The sequence below is a fragment of the Euleptes europaea genome, chromosome 15 (assembly GCF_029931775.1).
Source record: "Euleptes europaea isolate rEulEur1 chromosome 15, rEulEur1.hap1, whole genome shotgun sequence".
In the NCBI taxonomy this organism is placed as follows: domain Eukaryota; kingdom Metazoa; phylum Chordata; class Lepidosauria; order Squamata; family Sphaerodactylidae; genus Euleptes; species Euleptes europaea.
This window is the reverse complement of record NC_079326.1, coordinates 35,915,945-35,939,478: the sequence shown is the minus strand read 5'-3', so window position 1 is coordinate 35,939,478 and position 23,534 is coordinate 35,915,945. Positions and strand designations below refer to the sequence as shown.

General features: G+C 45.3%; 1 protein-coding gene across 1 annotated transcript in view; it reads left to right on the top strand.

Annotated features, from left to right (window-relative positions):
• The first annotated feature begins 5,665 nt into the window (after positions 1–5,665).
• TTC21B (tetratricopeptide repeat domain 21B) overlaps positions 5,666–23,534 on the top strand; it is a 48,150-nt gene continuing 30,281 nt past the window's right edge. The window contains exons 1-8 of the mRNA XM_056861294.1: positions 5,666–5,705; positions 11,786–11,915; positions 12,725–12,835; positions 15,010–15,176; positions 17,666–17,788; positions 19,777–19,934; positions 22,590–22,674; positions 23,073–23,171. Of these exons, the coding sequence (XP_056717272.1) occupies positions 5,685–5,705; positions 11,786–11,915; positions 12,725–12,835; positions 15,010–15,176; positions 17,666–17,788; positions 19,777–19,934; positions 22,590–22,674; positions 23,073–23,171 (894 nt within the window). The 5' untranslated portion in view covers positions 5,666–5,684. The remainder of the gene's footprint in view (positions 5,706–11,785; positions 11,916–12,724; positions 12,836–15,009; positions 15,177–17,665; positions 17,789–19,776; positions 19,935–22,589; positions 22,675–23,072; positions 23,172–23,534) is intronic.

The window sequence follows — 23,534 nt, the reverse complement described above, 5'->3', positions numbered from 1 at the left end:
CAAATAGGCTTAGTTTGTAAGAATCCATAAATACAATGGACTCTCAGTGTTCCAATACATGGAAAGATCACTGCACTTAGATTCCTATTCAAAGAATAGGAATTCTAAGGGTCTCTATCCTCTTCTAGGAATAGAGCAGTCTCACAAGAAGACTGTAAGTAAGATATGTTGAAATATCCAGATCTTGATATTTCAAGATATCTGAGAACTTCTGTCCACGCAAGGATCAGAGTTTCAATGTTTTACATCTCAAGCCTTTTGAGATGGAGAAGTGCTACATCAGACAGCTGCAGTCTGCCAGTCATAGCATTCTAAAATGCAAGCTGGACTGTGGCTGGTATTTATACTATTTCTAGACCCATTAAGAGTGAAGATTGTTCCTTTTCCCCTCTTCCTTAGCCCTCAAAAGGGTACTTTTATTTTTCCTTTCTTGTCCAAAACCAGGAGCTTAGTGGCTTCTTTTCCTGTCTTCTGATATCTTATTGTCCAAATATGGACATCCTTCCCTTTCAGTCCTCTGTGCCTAAAGTATAAATCCTTATTTCTGAGTTACATGATCAAGTTACATATTTAATTTCTATACCATCCTCTTTGTTAGGACTATACGCATTAAATGAGACTACTTAGAAATCTGTAGCACAACGTTTAACCATAGAACTCATGAAACACAATTATTGTTTACATTTGTCACTTTGTAACATCTTTTAGTAACTGACAGCCTTGGGCAGATTACAAAAGGAAAGAAAGCTTGTTACTCTTATCCTGAGAGAACTTATAATGCCTTTAGGCTATACTTTAAGCACAAGTTCAACTATTAATGTACTCTTAGTATATTAAGATATCTTGAAAAGGCCATTTAAGATTCTGACATCTGGCAGCTGAGTCAGAAAGGTGACTTTTACACTGCCCCTTCAAGGACAAAGCCAGAGTAACTTTAGTAGTTAGCTTTGATAGAGCTAACTTTGAGAGTAGTCTGTCAGCCTGACACAGAGCTTAGCCTGTCAGCATGACACAGACTTTCATTATACATTACACAAACCTCTGTATGTGTATGATGTGTTTAAGCTCTATATGGAATTAATTCTGCACATGTTCATAAGATACCATGATCATGTCAGAGACTGCTACAAGGTAAGGTAAAATTCAGTCTCTGCTGTAAATATTAAATATCAAGAACATCACCCATTTCAGAAAGAGGAGTGGGGACCCTACAAAAGAGCACAGGGTCCACTGTGGAGATGTATTTAAGCAGAGCATGCTGGACCAGACTACTAGTCTATCTTTAGGGTTGCCAGGTTCCCCCTTCGGCTAGGCAGGAGGTTTTTGTGGCGGAGCTGAAGCAGGGATCTCATGTTTGAGGGGTAAAAGGCCCGTTGCAATGCAGCGCTTCTGGGTATAAACTGGAAGTGACTCAATTGCATCGGCACGGCCATGTGCGAATGCAACCCCCACTTCCAAGCCGGGCACTGGATTGGCGGGCAACAAGTCTAAGCAACCTGGCAACCCTATCCATCTTACTGTTACACACAGGGGGCAATCAGTTGCCTTATAAGGGGGTCAAAAGAACAAGACGTGTAGGCCTAGGCTTTCCCATACTGCTGCCTCATGGGCCTCCCACCTTTGGCTCTTGTCTGCTTCTGCTCAGCTGGACAGTGGGAAAAAATTCCCTGTGAATTTTTTTTTGGGGGGTGCAGTCAGTTTCTCCAGCACAATGATGTCACTTCCAGCATGACCCAGAAGTGACATCATTGTGCCACCTGAGGCTGAAGTATTCTTCCAAAACTAGGATTGCCAGTTCCCTCCTAGCCACCAATAGGTGATGAGGGGTAGGGTTGCCAGATCCACGTTGGGAAACTCCTGGAAATTTGGGGGATGGAGCCTGGGATGGTCAGAGACCTCAGTGGGGTACAATGTCATACAGTCCATCCTCCAAAGCATCCATTTTCTCCAGGGGAACTGGTCTCTGTAGTCTGGAGAGGAGGTGTAATTCCAGGGAATCCCAAGGTCCCACCTGGAGGTTGGCATCCCTATCCAAAACTATGGTTAAACCATAGCGTTTTGGGCAAATGCTAGAACACTACTCCTGGTAGTGCCATTACAGTTAGTGCCAGAAGTGACATCATTGTGCCAGGGATGCCAATCGCACACACCAGCAATGGGTCCCCAATCCCCCCATTTCCTGCTAGTTACCAGGCCACATCTGGCAACCATAGCCTCCCAGCACTGGTATTCAGAGGTTTCCTGCCTGTGTGTATGGAGGCTCCCTTCAGTCACCGTGGCTATTAGCCATTGATGGAGCTCCCTTCCCTGAATTTTCCCAACACCCTTTTTAAACTATCTATAGTTGCGGCCGTCGCTAACTTCACAGGCAGTGAATTCCACGCTTTATTCATTGTTTGAAAATGTGTGGCTGTTTTGTCTTGCGATTCTCCCAAGAATGTAGCAAGTCTCCATTGTCGTAACGCATGGTAGTCTCCCGCCTGCGGGTCCAACCCACTTCCGTTGCAAGACTTTCCCTGGTTTTCCAATCCCAGCTTTGTCCCGAAGTAAATAAAGAATCGCGGCAATTGAGAGTGCTTGCTGCTGCATGTAGCGTGCAGGTCGACACCCTTTCTTTCCGACACGTCCCCATTACACTTTTCCCTCCCACTCCTCCCATTTCCCTCTCAGGGAAACCCTGGAACATGTCTGCCATTGCCTGGAATGCCTGTACATCTCCCGAGTGCTCCTTCATCCTTCTTCTTTTTTTTTTAAGAATTTTTTTATTGACGGTATGTTGGTATGCCAATGAATCAGATTGGCAGGAAGGTGGTGCTTCATCAGCCAATCACAAAGCGGTGACGAAAATGATGACCCCTTCCCTACTATCCTGTGGAGCCGTGCATGGGAAAGTTCCTCCCTGATCTTTTGCGGGACTGATGCAGGGCGGAGTTCACCATGCGTTCAATATTTTTGTCTTGGGATAGAAAAGTGTGAGACATAAAGTTACCAAGTGCCCGGTGGTGGGTAAAATCCCGCCAACCCACTGGGCTGCCCGCTGACCACCTGAGGGCCGCCGGGCAACGCGTGCACGTGAGACACGCCTGCGTCACTTCTGGTTTTACCATCGAGTTTCGGCAGAGATTGACATTGCGTCCACGTTGCTTCTGAGTAAACCTGGAAGTGACATAAGCACGTAGTGCACTGAAGAAAAGCTCCCACCGATGGAGCTGTGGGCCCTGGTAAGCCTAATGAGACATGAGAGGGACAAACCAATGACATTCTAGCCATGAGTTAATGCCCATTAAGTAAAGTATTTCCTTTTTGTCTGTCCTGAACCTATTTGCCAACAATTTCATTGGGTGCCCCTGAGTTCTAGAATTATGGGAGGGGGAGAAAAAGCTGCCTCTGTCCACTTTCTCCACCCCACGCATAATAAAAAAACCTCTAGAATTTCTCCCCTTAGGCTGTCTTTTTTTCTAGACTGAAAAGCCCTGGACTCTCTAGCCTTTGTTGCTCTCCTTTTCCCACCTCAGCAATAAGCGTTTTGAGATACAGCAACCAGAACTGATCTTTAATGAGGCTTTATGCAGGAAGCCCAGTTCTTCTGAATACTGTGCTCTGGGGGTTTAACTCTTTGTGGCCCCGAACCGTCATTTAGGAAGTGAGTGCGAAGCCAGCGCATACCTGCTTTGCATTTCTTAAGAGCCCCTTTAAAATGACCTTTTGTTTGCTCCGCCCCCACCTCGAAGAATCCCCTCAAGGAAGCATGCAATATCACAGCTGCTCGTTAGCTATGCAAACAGCAATTGCTAATGGCTATGGAAACAAAGAGGAGAAGGTGAGTGGTGTGTGTGTGGAATTTCTCCTTTTGCTTGGGGACCGCAAATACACATTTTAAAGGCCACATTTTTAAAAAAGGGCCTTGAGCGAGCATCAAAATTGACCCTGCCTAAATGGGCCACACACAGAGGCCATTTACGCACGGGAGGTTTCGCCACTCTCTAGAATTCAGTGGTTCCCAACCTTTTTTTGACCAGGGACCACTAGGACTTTTTTGTTCGGTGCAGGGACCCCAAGGTTCAAAATAAAAATTCAGAGAATTTGAAAATAAACTTTAATCATAACTGTTAGTTAAACATTAAACTTAGAATAATATTTAAATATGTTTTTTTTATAATAGAGAACTTTTAATTGAAAATATTAATTTATTATAGGTTTATAACTTTGTTTCGCGGACCTTAATTTAGTTCTCGCAGACCCCTGGGGGTCCGTGGACCCCCGGCTGGGAACCAGTGCTCTAGATGCACATTTCCCCCATCCCAATTCTCAAAACCAAACAATAAGCCCCCATGCAGAGTTCTGAGAATTGGGATGGGGGAAATGCGCATCCAGAGAGCGGCAAATCCAAGGCAAAACCTCCCAGGCATAAATGGCCTAACTCTCTCCGCTTGGGCAGATCCTTGGCGCTGCCTTCCCTGCAACAGCGACCATTTATGCACAGGAGGATTTGCCGCTCTCTAGATCACTGGTTCCCAACCAGGGGTCCATGGACCCCCAGGGGTCCGTGAGAACTAAATTAAGGTCCGCGAAACAAAGTTATAAACCCATAATAAATTAATATTTTCAATTAAAAGTTCTCTATTATAAAATATATATATTCAAATATAATTCTAAGTTTAATGTTTAACTAACAGTTATGCTTAAAGTTTATTTTCAAATTCCCGGAATTTTTATTTTGAACCTTGGGGCCCCTGCACCGAACAAAAAAGTCCTAGAGGTCCCTGGTCAAAAAAAGGTTGGGAACCAGTGCTCTAGATGCACATTTCCCCCATCCAGATTCTCAAAACTTAACAACAAGCCCCCCATGCAGAGTTTTAAGATTTCGGATGGGGAAAACGTGCATCTAGAGAGCGGCAGATCCAAGGCAAAACCTCCCGTGCGTCAATGGCCAGAGACAGGATAAGGCGTAGTCTGCACCGCAACTTTGGCTGTTCATGCCGGGGAGGTTTTGCCTTGGGTTTGCCGCTCTCTAGATGCACATGGGTTGACTCAATGAAGGAAGCCACAGCCTTCAGTTTGCAAGATCTGAGCGAAGGCGGTCCAAGACAGGACATTTTGGAGGACTTTCATTCATAGGGTCGCCATGAGTCGGAAGCGACTTGGCGGCACTGAACACACACACAGATGCACCTTTTCCTCCATCCCAATTCTCCAAACTCTGCGTGGGGGCTTATTGTTGAGTTTGGAGAATTGGGATGGGGGGAAAAGGTGCATCCAGAGAGCGGCCAAGATCCCAGGCAAAAACCTCCCCGGCACAGCCGGCCCAAAGGCGCGCGTTCTCCAAGCGCCGCCGGGATCCGCCTGCGGGCTCCGTCCCCTTGACCGGCGGCGAGGCGAGGCGAGGCGGCTCCCGGGAAAGGATCCCGGACCACCCGCCGCCTGCCTGGCGCCTCCTTGCGCGCTCCCCTGGCCAAGGGGGAGGCGAGCCGCCTTCCCCGCCCTGCTGTCCCCGCCGAGCCAATGGCCACCCTCTCCTCTCCTCCTCCTCTCCTCTCCTCACCTCTCCTCTCCGCCGGTGCTTGGCGCTGCCGTCCCCCCGAGAAGGCGGTCCTCTCCGCCTTCTCCGCCTCCTGACGCGTGGGGAGGATGCCCAGGCCGTTGCGTATTGGCAACGGGCGTTGCTGCTGCGGTGTCCGGCGGCCATGGATGCCTCCCCGCTGCAGGTTGGTCCTCCTCTCTCCCTCCTCCTCCTGCTGCCCCGCTTCCCCCCATCGAGGTCTCCCCTTTGCCGTGGCGTTGCGCCTTCCCCTTCTGCTCCGCTTCGGGAACGCGCCGCCGCCTCCTCCTCCTTCCTCCTCCTCTTTTCCCTTGGGGATTTCTTGCTTTTGTTCTTGCTTTAGGGAAGCAAGCAGGTTTCAGATCCCCCCCCCCAACACACACACACACACACACACACACACACACACACACACACAACGTTTGTGCCGGGGAGGTCTTTGCCTTGGGTTTGCCGCAGGTTTCAGACACACACACACACACACACACACACAACGTTTGTGCCGGGGAGGTCTTTGCCTTGGGTTGTGCCGCTCTCTGGATGCACATTTTCCCCATCCCAATTCTCCAAACTCAACAATAAGCCCCCATGCAGAGTTTTGGTATCTGAAGAAGTGAGCTGTGGCTCACGCAAGCTCACACCCTACCAGAGAATATTTTTGTTAGTCTTTAAGGTGCTACTGGACTCTCGCCCTTTTTGACTACTTTTTGGACTACTGCACACAAGCTCACACCCTACCAGAGAATATTTTTGTTAGTCTTTAAGGTGCTACTGGACTCTCGCCCTTTTTGACTACTTTTTGGACTACTGCACACAAGCTCACACCCTACCAGAGAATATTTTTGTTAGTCTTTAAGGTGCTACTGGACTCTCGCCCTTTTTGACTACTTTTTGGACTACTGCACACAGACTGACACGGCTACCCACTGTGAATTGCACACAACGTTGATTGCTAGGAGGCAGCGATGCTGTTTTCGCTAGAGCGTTTGCGGCTAGGGTTGCCAACCTCCAGGTCCCGGACGTCTGAACTAGTCGTCCACCCACGCAAGGAAGGCGCGCTCCTTCATCTACTGAATGGAATTGCGGCACGGGAGGACTCAAAGCTTGAAACAGTTCGACATCAGTGGTTCCCAACCTTTTTTTTTTACCAGGGACCCCTAGGGCTTTTTTGTTCGGTGCAGGGACCCCAAGGTTCAAAATAAAAATTCCGAGAATTTGAAAATAAACTTTAATCATAACTGTTAGTATTTGGGGGGGGGGAAGCAAGCAGGTTTCAGACCCCCCCCAACACACACACACACACACACACACCCAACGTTGTTTGCTAGGAGGTAGAAATGCTAGAGGGTTTACGACTAGGGTTGCCAACCTCCAGGTACCGTCCAGGTCCCAGACGTCTGAACTAGCCGTCCACGCACACAAGGAAGGCACACTCCTTCATCTTCTGAATGGAATTGCGGCACGGAAGGACTCAAAGCGTGAAAAAGTTCTGCATGAAATAGGAATCATACCGGAAGCCTATTGCACAGAGTCTTAATCCCGTTGCTTTTTGTAATACCTTAAATGTATGGACTTGATATGTTTTTTGAGCATTCACGCCTATGTTTACAATTTTGTAATGCCTAGTGCACTATTCTATGGGGTCTGTAATTGACCAATTTGTAAATTTTCTTGTCTATCTCAACTGCGGTTGTGTATGTGAGGCCTTCCTCATAATGAATTTTTCTAAACAGCAAAATTGCGTTTAAATAGCCTCCTTGCTGGCTTTTTTTTTTTTTTGCTTGTGCTCTAACTTTGATTCCAACCTCCAGGTACCAGCTGGCGATCTACTGCTATTACAACTGAGCTCCAGCCGATAGAGGATGCTGCATACAGACACCAGGTTGGGACTCGTACGACTTTGGCACTAAGGTTTAACGTTTTTTGGACTGATTGACACATAACGTGGGCAGTGCACATAGGGTTGCCAGCCTCCAGGTAGTAGCTGGAGATCTCCTGCTGTTACAACTGAGCGCCGGCCGAGAGAGATCAGTTCTCCTGGAGAAAATGGCCCCTTTGGCAACTGGACTCTGTGGCATTGAAGCCCCTCCCCTCCCCAAACCCCGCCCTCCTCAGGCTCCACTCAAAAAAAAAAAAAAAACTCCCGCCGGTGACGAAGAGGGACCTGGCAACCCTATTTACGACCCCGGTTCTTTTAAAGCTGGCATGGGGAGTTGTGGCTTCTCAGCCGGTATATTTCGTTTATTTTTTGGCAGCTGGTCAGAGTGCCCCCCCCCATCCTTTCCTTTTCTACTCCCAGTTTTTTATGCATTTAGCATGGAATACCCCCCTCGATTCAGGGGCAGTTTCAACTATCCATTCCTTTACTTCATTTATACCCTGCCTTTCTCCCCATTGGAGACCCAAAGCAGTGGAACACGGGCAGGATGGTGCTGCTGCAGTCGTCTTGTTTGTGGCTTCCTAGAGGCCCCTGGTTGGCCACTGGGTGAACAGACTGCTGGACTTGATGGGCCGGGGTCTGATCCAGCAGGGCCTTTCTTATGTTCTCACATCTTCTCCTCTGCTCCCTTTTATCCTCACAACAGGCCCGTGAGGAAGGTTAGGCTGAGAGTGTGTGACTGGCCCTGCTGTTAGGAAGACTCCAAGAATCGTTGGGGCTTCCTGCAGCAACGGTGTAAAAGCGCATGTGCATTTTTCCAACGCGAGTGTACACACGGCTGAGGACACTGCTGCAGCAAACGAGTTAAAATGCGGGAGGACAACGTACTCATGTATACATCTTTAAGCACATGTATTTGGGAAACCTGACGATTTGTTTACATCTGTATCTTGTCCCTGCATTTTACCTATGGGGGTGGTAGTTCCTGCAGCGAACAAACTGTGTGGTATTGGCGTTGTGCATTACATTTGCTGCCTCTGCACCAATACAATGAAACCATAAATTGCGAGAAGCTTGTGCGTGTTTATAAAAACACAAGTTATATGTTACAGAACAACAGCTGTTAACAGGGGCCTCCTGGCACATGTATCCATTGCATTGTGAACATATGCAGGTCTCACCTTCATACTTCAGGGAAAGTTGACATTACGTAGCCCATCAGTCAGTCCCAGCTCAATGGTGGTTTTGCAGACATGCGTTGGCGAGCATGAGCATCTTGTTGTCACACATGACGAGTTTAAATGCATGTGTGAAACCTCTTAAGCATACGCTTAAAAGGTAGAGCTCTGTCTTTGCAGGAAAAAGTCTCACCATAGAGCCCTGCTTTCCTTTCCAAGTTGAGCACGCAAGCTTGTGCAGGAAGGTTTTGTGAGGAATGGGGGGGGAGGTCGAGGTACCCCTCCTGCCCCCCCCCATCTGGTGCCATCTCTGTGTGCTTTGCATATTAATGCTCTGGAGCCTGTATGCTGCTAGATCAGAGCCAGCAACTGGTGAAGTGACGTTTGTTTACTGATGCAAATTCCAGCATATGTGGACTTAGGGTTGCCAGGTCACTCTTCGCCACTGGTGGGAGGTTTTGGGGGGCGGAGCCTGAGGATGGTGGGGTTTGGGGAGGGGAGGGACTCCAATGCCATAGAGTCCAATTGCCAAAGCGGCCATGTTCTCCAGGCAAACTGATCTCTATCGGCTGGAGATCAATTGTAATAGCAGGAGATCTCCAGCTACTACCTAGAGGTTGGCAACCCTATGTGCACCGCCCACGTTATGTGGCAATCAGTCCAAAAAATGTTAAACGTTAGTGCTAAGGTCATATGAGTCCCAACCTGGTGTCTGTATGCAGCATCCTTTACTATGTAATGGTGGAGAGGGAGGAAGGAAGGAGGGATAATCCTTCTAAGACTGAATAAGCTTTGCTACTTGAAGGGGGTGGGGTGGGAATGGTGCCAGTCAGTTGGAATTCACACAGAGAACTTTGCTTATTTTTATGCTGCCTCTCCAGGAAACCTGCCCAAGGCGGCTTACAAAATAAAACGTAATAAAAACATAATTTAAAAAATTAAACCCCAGCTTAAAGATGTAGATAATTAAGCAGGTTATAACGAATACCTGTTTTCAGACTAAAATATGCTATGAAAATGGTGGTTAAACATTACACCCATACACCGAAAACAGTTTTGCCTAAGGGAGACTATTGTTAAGTGCCAGCTAGTGAGACTACCCCAGCCCTAAGCCATTTCAGTTGAACGTGGAAACAGATGGGCAGCTCTTTTCTCCAGCACCGGAGTGATACAGTCCCTGTATTCAGCCCCTGGCAGTAGCCTGGCTCCCGCATTTCAAACCAGTTGAAGTATATGAACCAAATTTCCATAACTTAAATGAAATATTTTTTTTCTAAAAAATCAGATGTGTTGAAGCGAGCGTAGCTTGGATGCTGCTCATTTTTTGGTTCAGGTTCAGTTTATTGCATATGGCCTACATACGTACGTACACACACACACACACACACAATATGATAAAAGTTAAACTTTAGTAACAAATTAAAACTTGTGGGATGTGTTACTCTAACCCATCGTTAACTGATCTTAAAATTTAACAAAGAACATTGTTAAAAGTTTGACATTCAAGAATCTAGAATTTAAACAACATAACATAAACATCATAACAACTCAGAACTTTGTGTCGTAGCTGTGAAATAAAAGAAACCCTAACACTGAAATCTCAAGCCCGTTACAATTTTGGCCCCAGTTTTTAAGCGACTGCCTAAAATAAGGTTCACATTTGTAGGCAGGAGATCCCACTTCACATCAACCTCTTGTGAATAGAATTTACAGTTCAGTTCTGTTATGTTTTAGTACTTTGGGCCAACCTGGCCCGGATTTTGTTTGCAGCTAAACCAGAGAGGGCAACTTTACACCCCACCTTTCTACCTTCATAAGGGCCATTGAGACAGCTAAGAAATTTTTTAAAAATACATAATAAAATCAGAGGAACCATTATTGTGGCTTTCATTGTATTCCAGAGGATTCCTTGAGTTTGGAGTGGTGGACTCTGATCTGGAGAACTGGGTTTGATTCCCCACTCCTCCACATGGGCAGCAGATGCTAATGTGGTGAACTGGGTTGGTTTCCCCGCTCTTCCACATGAAGCTAGTTGGGTGACCTTGGGCCAGTAATAGTTCTATTAAGAGCTCCCTCAGCCCCACCTACCTCACAGGGTGTCTGTTGTGGGGAGGGGAAGGGAAGGTGATTGTAAGCCGGTTTGATTTTGCCTTAAGTGGTAGAGAAAGTCGGCATATAAAAACCAACTCTCCTCTTTCATGAAAACATTGCTATTGATGGACAACACAGCTTATGTACCTCTTCTTGGATCTTCCCCTGTGATGTGCAGCTGAAGGAGTGCGTTCATGCTAGGTTGCACTTTTCAGTTCACTCCAGACGAGTGAGGCCTGTCTGGTGGCCGACATGAACTGAATGTATATCCTAGATCATTCTTCAGAATCCCCTTCAACATTCTGTCCAAGGCTCCCCAGTCAACCTGGAAACTGTTCCCTGAAAGTTAGAGAATTATTCCTCTACCCCCTAATAACTGAGGCTGAATCAGTATGTTTAATTTCAGTGTACATTCAGGGCCAGCCAAGTTGACTATGGAAAGTTGGAGCTGGAACAGAAATAAATAATACTTCAGCATACCAATATGTTAGGTACACATGAAGCTGCCGTGTACTGAACCAGACCCTTGGTTCATCAAAATCAGTATTACCTACTCAGACTGGCAGTGGCTCTCCAGGGCCTCAGGAAGAGGTCTTTCCCATCACCTACTTGCCTAGTCCCTTTAACTGGAAATGCCAGGGATTGAACCTGGGACCTTCTGCATGCCAAGCAGATGTTCTACCACTGAGCCACAGCCCTTCTTTCAGGTTGTTGAATTAAGAAGGAGCAGAGAGGGACAGTTAGGGTTGCTAGGTGAAAAGGGAAGTTCAAATATAAAGACTGCATCCTCTGAAGCAAATAAAGGTACGTTTTAGGGCTTTCACAGTTCTGGAAAAGGAGACTGTCTTTTTACAATAAATGATATGCCAAAGACAGTTATGGCCTATGCATGAAATTAAATGAGGTGTCAAATACTGTTTGGAACCAGGCACTGATGGAGACCATAAAATTCTACAGAACTAACCGATAAGGAAGATAAAGCTACTTTCTTTCCCAAGCAGCTGAAAATATTGGGTATACTTCTATCCCACCCCCACCCCTGTTCTCATTTAGTTAATGTACTCACTTCTGTTTTTCTGTTTAACCCATTCCTTTTAGGCCTTAATTAATTACTATTGCCAGGAAGGCTACTTTCGTCATGTCCAAACAGTTGCAAATGAGGGGCTCAAGATGTTCATCAATGACCCAGTATTCATTTTCTACCGGGCTTATGGCATGCTGATGGAAGGTAATGATTGAAAAGTTTTACATTTTGAAAGTTTTACATTTTGTGCCTTTGCTGAAAAGGCGTAAGCAAAAAAAGATCCTTACCATGAATTTTTCATGGCTCTTCTAGTTGGGTGCTAAAGCAACACCACCCTTTGAAATTATTACTGCCATCTCTGGTGTGCGCCACCATTCAGCTGAGTGGCAGATGTTACAAAGTCTTTGCTTGGCTTTTTTTTTTTTGCCTGCAGTGTTTGTTTGCTTTTTTTGCGGTCCTCTTTCTGCAAAAGGCCATTTCTTTTCGTGAATGGAAGTGTGGGGTCTATGATTTTTTTTTCTAGCACTGTACTCTGAACAGTCTTGAAAAGTGCTTCCTGGTGTAGTGGTTAAGAGCAGTGGACTCTGATCTGGAGAACCGGATTTGATTCCCCACTCCTCCACATGAGCTGCGGATGCTAATCTGGTGGACCGGGTTGGTTTCCCCACTCCTCCACATGAAGCCAGCTGGTGACCTTGGGCTAGTCACAGCTCTCTTAGAGCTCTCTCAGCCTCACCTACCTCACAGGGTGGGGAGGGGAAGGGACGGTGATCGTAAGCCTGTTTGATTCTTCCTTAAGCGGTAGAGAAAGTCGGCATATAAAAACCAACTCTTCTCCTCCTGCTCCTCCTCATCTGGGTCTTAAATAATAAAGAGTAAAGCCTATTCTAGAGTAACTCTCCCCAATGAAACACATATCATTCTTATTGTTTGAAGTACGAGGTAATTTTATTGGGTAAATAGAGCTGCGCACAAAAAAAGTACAACTTACCTGGTTGCATTTGTTTCCTTAGGGTTAACCCATGAGGCTCTTTTGGAGCTTGAATCTCTTAAAAACAAGGAAGAGGTATCCCTTTGCACAATGATGGCACTGATCTATGCCGAGAAAAAGAGCCCAAATCCAGGTACGGTTTCAGTAATCTTTACAGTTAGTAAAAATGTGCAGATGTAGGTCTGTAATGAAAGGTTGTGGTCTCCTTTTTTTCTGTGTCCAGTCTAGCATGAAAGTACTATTACCTGTCTTGAGAGCTGTGCAGGTGGTTTGAGCAAGGAGCTCAAAGTATTCCTTCTGATGGAAGCCATCAGCCACAGGCAGACTTTAAAGATGGGCCTTCCAAAAGCTGGGCTGTAAAAACGACACAAGTCCAGGGTCCTGAGTAGCTTTGCTGGCTTTGGGAGGAGCAGGTATGGTTCAGTCCCCAGCTTGCCAAGTTCAATCCCTGGCATCTCCCATTGAAAGGGTCAGGCATCGGGTGATGTGACGGACCTCTCCTTAAGACCCTGGAGAACCACTGCCAGTCTGAGTAGAGAGTCCTGAGCTTGATAGGTCAAAGGGTCTGATTCAATTTAAGGCAGCTTCATGTGTTCGCCTTCTCTGATCTGCAGCTTGGTCATTGTCCTTCTCTGCTCCTTTATAAGCTGCCTGTTTGTATTAGCAGAGCCCACTCGGTCTGTGTAACAAGGCAGTTAGTAGCTCTGTGCGCACATTGCAAGGAACGTCTATGCAATCTAGCCCTGTACACAGTTTACAATGGATATATGAAAAACCCATGTACAGTGTACACCTGATTTTTTTTTCTTTTTATGTGCACTGAGTAATTTTTACACTTATTTTTTTAGAAAACTACTCTGTTCCATCAGCAAAAAGGTGCTGGCAAGTCTGGATTTGCCCTGCTTTCTCTTCCCCCTGGCAGCCATTTCTGATCCCAGGAAAGCTGACTCCCAGGCCAGCCTGGAATAAAAGCTACGTTAGTCGGGGGCTGCAATGAGGAGGGGGCAAGGGACAAAATCTCCCCTCTTCTGTCATCAGTCAGCGGAGGGGGAAAGTGGAGATCAGCGATCAGCGTGGTGTAGTGGTTAAGAGCGGTGGTTTGGAGTGGTGGAGTATGATCTGGACAACCGGGTTTGATTCCCCACTCTTCCACATGAGCAGCAGAGGCTAATTGGGTGAACTAGATTTGTTTCCCCACTCCTCCACACGAAGCCAGCTGGGTGACCTTGGGCCAGTCACACTCTCTCAGCCCCACCCACCTCACAGGGTGTCTGTTGTGGGGAGGGGAAGGGAAGATGATTGTAAGCCGGTTTGAGTCTCCCTTAAGTGGTGGAGAAAGTCGGCATATAAAAACCAACTCTTCTTATTCTTCTTCCTATACAAAGCTCCATTGTGATTGTGTGAGGGGATTTCTGGATACAGCACAAACACCGGGGGAGAGCTTCAGTTAATTAGGAATATGCTATAGTCACGTCTGTAACTCTGACCTAGATAGTCCAGGGTAGCCTGAGCTGGTCAGGCTGGCGCCGTTCTCTTCCGGGATTTAGTTCCCAGAGGCTGCACCAGCGAGGGAGCCCTGCCCATCTCCGCAGCGCCCAGTCGCCAATGGGAATGCCCAATGTGCCAGCGTAAGTGCCCCTTATCCCATGATATGTGGGCACTTATGCCGGCACGGGGTCTCACTACCTCCAATCGACTCCCCCCCCCCCCAGCAATGCACTCTACAAATGTCTAGCTGGCAGCATCTAGTTTTTATGCACTAACTTTGAAAAGAACAGGGAAAAACTAATTCTTAGTATTCCCTATTACTGTGTATGGGTGTGAAAGCTGGACAATGAAGAAAGCTGATAGGAAGAAAGTAGATTCCTTTGAAATGTGGCGTTTGAGGAGAGTGTTACGGATACCCTGGACCACCAAAAAAACAAATAAGTGTGTTATAGATCAAATCAAGCCTGAGCTGACCCTAGAAACTAAAATGACTAAACTGAGGCTAACGTATTTTAGTCACATTAAGAGAAGACAAGAGTCACTGGAAAAGACAATCATGCTAGGAAAAGTTGGAAGCAGCAGGAAAAGATGAAGACCCAACAAGAGATGGATTGACTCTATAAAGGAAGCCACAGCCCTCAGTTTGGAAGACCTGAGCAAGGCTGTCAAAGATAGGACATTTTGGAGGACATTGATTCATAGGGTCACCATGAGTCGGAAGCGACTTGACGGTACTTAACAGACACACACGTTCAGCAACAGGTGGGCACAGGAGCAGTACAATTTCAACCATCACAGCTACAGTGATTTTTGTTTCAGATCGAGAAGTGATCATGGAACTCGACGTGAAACTAAAAGACCATCGTAAGGTCGCGGGACAGCAAGCTTTGTATTACGCCGCTTTGTTCTTGTGGCATCTCGGCCGCCACGAGAAAGCCCGGGAATATGTTGACAGAATGATCAAGATCTCCAATGGCAGCAAAGAGGTACGACCCTCCTGTATTTGTGCCCCATCCGCCTGAGTGTACTTGCTATAAAACAGGGCTTGTGAGCCCTTCAGCTGTGCCGAGCCATTCTTTAGATCATAGCCAATTGTAACTGCTTCATTTAACTCTCGAGAAACATTTTGGCAGAACCAGCACAGCTGGAAGCTAGCCTGATTATTTATTTTTAGTTAGCTGTTGAGCATGTGTGGTTTGCTAACTGCCATGAGTCACTGGCCGGCAGTATTACTTGAGGCAGTTAAGCAAAGTTCATGGTTCTTTTGTGACAGATGCTGCCGGTCGGGTTTACATTGAAATGCCACATTTCCGGTACAAATATAAGGCCGTTCCAGAATATCTTTCTTTAACTGCAGAGAATCCTAAATCCGCAGACCTTACCAGTCAACAGTTGGCACGTAGAATTAGGAAGTATTCTGGGAGTCACTGGAGGAGTGGCTAAACTGGCATCTGGAAGGTTCCACATGAACCACTAGTTGGCTTTTGAACAAGCAGAAACACATGAAGCTACCTAATACTGAGCCAGTGTGGTGTAGTGGTGGACTCTAATCTGGAGAACCGGGGTTGATTCCCCACTCCTCCACATGAAGCTTTCTGGGTGATCTTGGGCTAGTCATAGTTCTCGCTGAACTTTCTCAGCTCCACCTACCTCACAAGGTGTCTGTTGTGAGGAAGGGAAAGGAAGGCGATTGTAAGCCACTTTGAGACTCCTTAAAGGTAGAGACAAGTGGGGTATAAAAACCAACTCTTCTTCTTCTTCTGAGTTAGACCGGTGGTCTGTCAAGGTCATCGTTGTCTGGTCTGACTGACATCAGCTTTCCAGGCTCTCATGTGGAGGTTGTTCATGTTGCATACTGGATGCGAGATGCTGGGGATTGTCCCTGGGACCTTCTGCATGCAAAGCAGGTGATTTACTACCCCGCCACAGCCCCTGCCTATAACAGGAACACGGTTGCCTTATACTGAGCTAAACCATTGGTCTGTCAAGATCAGTGTTGTCTTCTGTAAGTGGCAGTGGTTCTCCAGAGTCTCAAAAGTAAAGGCCTTTCACCTATTACCTGATCCTTTTAACTGGAGATGCTAGAGATTGAACATGGGACCTTTTGTATACAAAGCAATATTCTGTCACTGTGCCACAGCCCCTCCCCTTATACTGAGTCAGACCATTGGTCTCTCAAGGCCAGTGTTGTTTGCTCTGATTGGGAGTGGTTCTCCAAGATCTTGTGTCTTTTATGTAACCTACTACCCAATCCTTTTAAGTGGAGCTGCTGGGGATTGAACCTGGAATCTTCTGCATTCTGAGCAGATGTTCCACTGCTGAACCATGTCCCCACCCCCTAAGTTTGGGTTTCTTAGCCATGCTTGCATGTTTTTTTAAAAAGAATGAGTATAGAAAAGATTTGAGAAGTATTTCATAACAGTTTAAATTAAAGTGTAACAACTTAAAAGTAGGTTGTGGAGTTGGTCCAGAGTGCTTGTCTCTATTATAGGTTAGTTTGCTAGCGTCCTTATGATATAACAACCGGATTGGGTTACTATAACTTGCTATACTAGGGGCTGCTTTTGAAGGAGGACCATAAACTTCACCTGGAGAAAAAAATGCAAGTGGAAACCACCACAGGGATTTATATTGTAAGCCGCCCAAAGGAGAAAGACAGCTAATAAATGTTTTAAAGAAATAAAATAGATCAGTTTCCCTAGAACTCTTACTAACTGCACTAATAATTGATTTGTTTCTGAGCCGTTCAGTTCCAAGTGCTGGTGTTGACCTAAAGTACCCTAAACAGCTTAGAACCAGGATACCTAAAGGATCGCTTCAGCTCATACAGGACTGCCCATAACCTAAGATCAGTTGCTGCTTCTTTTATTTCACATGCCCTTATTATGTGATGTGAAATTGGTGGGCGTGCAGTTCAGGGTTTTGAAGAGGCTGTGGCTCCCAGATTGGAACTCCTTACCCGGGAAACCTTTTTGGCTTTCTAGAAATCTGTAAAAAATGTTGTATTCCTGAAGGTATTTTGAAGTATATGAATGCAATTATTCCCAGCACGGTATAGTGGTTGAGAGCGGCGGACTCTAATCTGGTAAACCAGGTTGGTTTCTCCACTCCTACACATGAAGCCTCCTGGGTGACCTTGGGCTAGTCACAGTTCTCTCTGAACTCTCTCAGCCTCACCTACCTCACAAGGTGTCTGTTGTGAGGAGAGGAAGGGAAGGTGATTGTAAGCTGGTGTAAGCCAGTTTGATTCTCCTGAAAAGGTAGAGAAAGTCAGCATATAAAAACCAATTCTTCTTCTTTTTCTCCTGCTGATTGCTACTTATTTTTATGGTCAGTGGCTATCTTATTTGTTTTAAAATTTCTATTTGCTACCCCGAGTGCTAATATTTTGTAGAAAGGCGTGATTGAAAAGTTCTAAATGAGCAACACTTAACATTTCTCCCTAATAAATTTTAATTCTGCTTTTCTCCTACAGGGATTCGTTTTGAAAGGGTGGATTGAAGTCACCTGTGGGAAAGAAGTGAGCGTTAAAAAAGCTGTGAAGTACTTGGACGAAGGGCTGCAAAATGGGAATGATATCTTTGCCTTGATGGGTAAGGTAAGCCTGTGTTCAAGGTAAGTTTTTACTCCTGCATAATTTTATAACAATTAGTAGAGCATCTGCTATACATACAGAGGATTCCAGATTCAGTCCCTGCCATTTCCGCTTAAAAGGATGTCAGGCTATGGGAAAGACCTTCCTTTCTCTGCCTGCGATCCAGAAGAACCAGTCAGAGTAGATGATATTGCAAGACCAATGGTCTGACTCATTGTCTGGTAGCATGTTATGTTCGTGTACAGCAGTTATGTGCCTCGTAATCCAGCACACATAGGCCCACATGCTTGGAGTACGTGTGTCTTTCTTGGGCCCTGGATTTGCACTCAAGGAACCTGCCTGCACAGGGGCATTGGTTTTGCTGGGTCAGTTGAATTGGGTGGGGAGGGCTGAAATTCACTGTCTAAAACGTCTCTGGGCTGAAAAGTTAAGGACTCCCAACAGTCATGTTTGGAAGTTAGTCCCAGAAGGAATCGTGTGAAATGGGAAGGTTGGCGTTCAGAAATTGTTCAGAAAAGCAGCTCACCATCTCTACTCTCATTTTCTTTTGTGGGCATACAGGCTGTCTTACATAGAGGAATCTGACACAGAAGGTTGATTTTCATCCTTAGTTCCCTTGAACAAAGCCATTTTACCACCCAATAAGCCATCAGTTATTTTTATATTTAGTTTTGAATTTTGCCGCTCTGTATCCTGAGGGCTTGAAAATGCAGTGGGGTAACAGGAGTGCTGTTCTGTATGTGTGGGTCCCTTAAAGCAGGGGAGGGCAGAGACTTTGTTTCGGGGAGCTGCTCAGTGGGTAGAGCCAGTCACAAAATGGTGCCTTGTACAAAAAATTCAGTGTTCAGAGAGGTTTGCATTGCTCAGGTGGGAAAATTCTTTCCTTGGCTGTTTTCACAAAGCAAACCCCCACCACCCCACATTGTAACTTGACCTGTAGGAGGAACATATACAGATGCAGAGGGAAAGCATCAATGGTACATTCCTTTCCCTTTTTGAGCAAGGGTGAGTGTGTTCGCAGGGAGGAGGAGAGGTGGGTGGGAAAGGCTGCCGGTGCTGCCATTTTCCTATCTAGAGAAAAGGTGCCTCCTTTTCCCTTGTATGAAAGAGAAAGAGGGGAGAAATAGCTGCCGTAGCTTTAAAGAGAAGCATAAGAAAGTCATTAGAACAGCACGGGGATGGGGGGCAGAGGACTGCTTTTAATGGCTTGGAGAGTGACTGGTCACTCCCAAGTGACCTACTGCCTTAAAAGACTCACAGTAAAGTTTGGCTGCATAAGTTAATCTTGTGGAGGAAAGTGAGAGAAAATACAGTAATAAGGACACCCCAGAACTTGGAAGTATTTAACAGTAAAAGTCCCTCATATTCCTGAGAGGGTTGTTTTTTTTTTAAGGAAAGTTCAGAACTACTATGTGAGGTAGGGTAAGCTGAGGAAGAGTGGCTGAACTGATATCACCCAGTGACCTTCGTGGCTGAATTGGGGTTTGATCTCTCCCAGATCCTAGCCCAACGCTCTAAGCATTACACCACACTTTCTTAGTTCCCAGTCACTATTAAGAAGATGAAGAGTTGGTTTTTATATGCCAATTTCCTCTACCTTTTATGGAGAATCAAACCAGCTTACAATCTCCGTCCCTTCCTCTCCTCACAGCATACACCTTGTGAGGTAGGTGGGGCTGAGAGAGTTCAGAGAGAACTGTGACTAGCCCAAGGTCACACAGCAGGCTTCATGTGGAGGAGTGGGGATTCGAACTCTGTTCTCCAGATTAGAGTCCACCGCTCTTAACCACTACACCACGCTGGCTCTCAACATCGGTTCTTCAACCCCATTTGTTGAACAGTGACTTCAAGTGCCTGCAATTGATTTAATATCTCCAGATACAGCTTTAGAAATGTTTGAAACTCAAATAACAGCTGTATTCCATAGGAAGTCTGTGCCCCCCTCCTTTTTTGGGAGGAAGGGCGTAACTGGTTACTTTGGCTTTCCTTAGGCGCAATATTTGGAAGCACGCCAGAATTACTTGGGAGCATTGGAAACTGTAAATCAAATAATAGCCAACTTCCCACACTTCCTCCCTGCTTTTATAAAGAAGATGAAGCTGCAGCTGGCCTTGCAAGACTGGGAACAAGCCACAGAGACGGCACACAGGTAAGCGCCTGTTCACTGATCTTGTTGAGTTCCCACGAGAATGTTCTTGCATCTGAGCTGCGGGGCCTATGTGGCGGAGAAGCTTCCGGGGAGAGGATGGCACCTTTGGATGATTTGTTCAATCCGGATCGTGAATGTTGTTGCCAATACGTTTTATCCTTTCCTTTTATTTCAAGCTCGTCTGACCAAAGTTCTTGAGCGCAACACACATAGGATAAAAACAAAATTTACAGCATTATAGCATGTTAAAATATTATAAACAATATAGCTTTAAAATCTTAGGATTCATAAATCACTTTAAAATTACAAATATAACAATAAATAAATAGCTTTATAGGGATAGGGGTATAAACAGTACATTGATAATATTTCTGTTCAGCACATAATTTAACTTAATCGTGACTTTAAAGACAGGACTATTGCCAAATATTTGGCGACACCTCTAGTTGTTTCTGGGTCCGTGTCTCCCATCAGTAATGAAACCACCCAGGGGTCAGGAGGAAGATGATGCCTTGATAGGATAGGAGCAATCCAGAGGGCCCTGGGTGCAGACCATTGATCACAAAGTAATAGAAGGTGATCTATCGTCTCGATTGCTCCTGATGCACAAGCACATGGCCTATCTGAGAACGGAGTTTTATCAAATCAGCCTCTCGGTTCAGCGGTTGGCAGAACATTCAATCTGGCGAGCAAAAAAGCTCGCCTATGACTAAGAATTGTGAGAAACCTCATCTATGAAGGGAGGAGAGTTGGTGGGGTAATTCCTAGTGCGAAAGTGGGACATACTCGCCTTGCCCGACTCAGTGTGCTAGCTCGGTCACCGTCTGCCAGCCTTGTGTTAATCAACTTCATTGCTTCCTGGAGACCCATATTTCTGAGGCTTGTAATGGAGAGATTCAGTCCTATTATCCCCATATCTCACCCAGTCACTTCTGAAGTTATCATCTTTTAGGAGGTGTAAGAGCCCACCCTGAGTATTTGGAGCTGCCAAAAGAACCTTCATTCTCAGCTTAAAAGCGGCAGCCCAAGCCCTAGACTCAAATGAGCGCTGCACAAACAATATGTTTTATCATTGATTGATGATATACACATCCATATGGCATTGTAAATATATTATAAGACCTCTGTGTGTGCCAATTTAAATGGTGAAAATTCCATGTTTTACAACAGCAAGTGACAACAGGCCACACAATATACAAGGTTATTACTTTACAGCATGCCTTTATTTGTATTTCTGGATGTGTTTCTAAAATGTGCGGATATGAACAAGATGCAATTCAGTAAGGATAAGTGCTGAGTTCTACGTCTGGGTAACAAAAATGAGGAACACACAAACTGGATGGGGGATACACTTCTGGGTAGCAGTATGTGTGAACAGGATCTTGGGGTATGGGTGGACCATAAGTTAAATATGAGCAGCCAGTGTGATGCAGCAACAAAAAAAGGCTAATGCAATCTTGGGGCGTATCAACAGAGGCATAACATCCAAATCGCAAGATGTCTTAGTCCCGCTGTACACTGCATTGGTCAGGCCGCACCTGGAGTACTGTGTGCAGTTCTGGAGGCCTCACTTCAGAAAGGATGTGGACAGAATCAAGTGGGTACAGAGGAGAGCGACGAGGATGATCAGGGACCTGGAGACTAAGCCCTACAAGGAAAGGCTGAGGGAGTTGGGAATGTTTAGTCTGGAGAAGAGGCGGTTGAGGGGGGACATGATTGCTCTCTTTAAGTATTTGAAGGGCTGTCACTTAGAAGAGGGCAGGGAGCTGTTCCTGTTGGCAACAGAGGATAGGACTCACACTAATAGGTTTAAATTGTGGGCGGAAAGGTACTGGCTGGATATTAGGAAAAGGTTCGACAGTGGAATCAGCTACCTAGGGAGGTGGTTAGCTCCCCTTCACTGGCAGTCTTTAAGCAGAGGCTGGACAAGCACTTGTCAGGGATGTTCTAGGCTGATCCTGCATTAAGCAGGGGGTTGGGCTAGATGGCCTGTATGGCCCCTTCCAACTCTGTGGTTCTATAAATGTTGCAGTCAGTACCTCTTGCATTTCATTTGCTTTTGACCCCACTGCTTACTCCCCCCTCCATCTCCATGTGTGTCTTTGCATGTATGTGGGTGTACACATGTTGTAGTCTGTCAACGGAAGACAAGATTTTATGCATCTGATACTTTGTGCCACAAAAATATTGTAGTCTTTAAGGTATCACAAGACCCCTCTCCTCCCCTTTTGATAACTTTGGCATCGCTTGTTAAGATTTTGTCTCAAAAGCTGTCCTGTTCAACGGACTTTTTCTGCTTGGTAGCATGGCAGAGAAGTTAGCGACAGAAGTGTAATGTATTAAATGTGAAAACTCAGAACTTGTCTATGAATTTGGTTTGAAACGTGGCATTGAATTTGCTAAAGGAATGAGATTTCTAGCAAAAATTCACACTTTTAATATGGCTGTATCTTTTGATAGTTTAAAACAGAGTTTAAAGGGGTTTTTTTATAGTTTTTGCCAACTGTGACCAGTAACAAGTAAACCAGTATGTTAGCTATCTAGAGGTTGTTAATCATGAAGAAGATATAGGTCCTCTTAAAACAAACTGAGTTGTGTTCTGGAAGAAAACGCACTGTCATAAAGCAAACTGTCCTGTTAAAACATTTTCTTCAGGTTGTTGCAGAAAGATGCTCTTAACTTGGAAGCTATAAAAATGGAGGCTATACACTCTTTATGTAGGGAAGGAAATATACCTGAGGTGAGTATTTCTTTTTACACTGAAAGCTTTTTTTAGCATCTTGTTCTGAAATGTGTGTTATGAAAGTGTGCTCTGAATAAATGGAGAAAGATGGTTTTTCCCTGATGTAATTTCCTAAAAGAATTTCTGCGAGACGGTAACTGAGAAGCTTAGAAGTCCATGGGAAAGTGCTGTGCCAGAAAAATGGAGGGTAGATGCATTACACAGCTTAGTTAATATTATTTAACTTGGATTATTTTATACTATTGCTCTTTTAGGAATTCCTAGCAGTATGTTGTACAATATATGTTGGTATATATTATTATAGCTGTTTCAGAATACGTCTGTGTAAGATTACTGTCAACATTCAGAAGAGTTTCTCTCCCACAATTTTATAAAATGTTATATTTCCTCTGTAGGCCTCATCGAAGTTGGCAGATTTAATTAGCGCACTGGAAAAACTTGAACCACATAATCCTCGGCTTTTCTGCAGAACGGCATTAGTTTTCAGTAGAATGGTGAGCATTATAAAACCAACCAACCTGAAGCTAGTGACCACAGTGCTTTGGTTCTCGTGCAGATCCAAAGGTCCTTCGGGGCTTATCAAATGTATGAGGAGCTAAACATTCTGTGTAAGCTACGGTAGCATTTCCCTTCATTGAATGCAAAACTACTGTATTTGTTAGCTTGTTTGTTGTCCCCACTGTGTATACTCATGTACCCATAAATGCTGATTATTATTTTTTATATTGGAATCAAGGTAGGCTTAACAATGGGCCAATTTGCCCTCATTTATATTCAGTTGGTTTTTGGTTTCTTTTGTTTCAAGTAGCAGTTGGAAGCATTTCTTGATAACTTAGAGCTTTGGTGATAACTGTGGT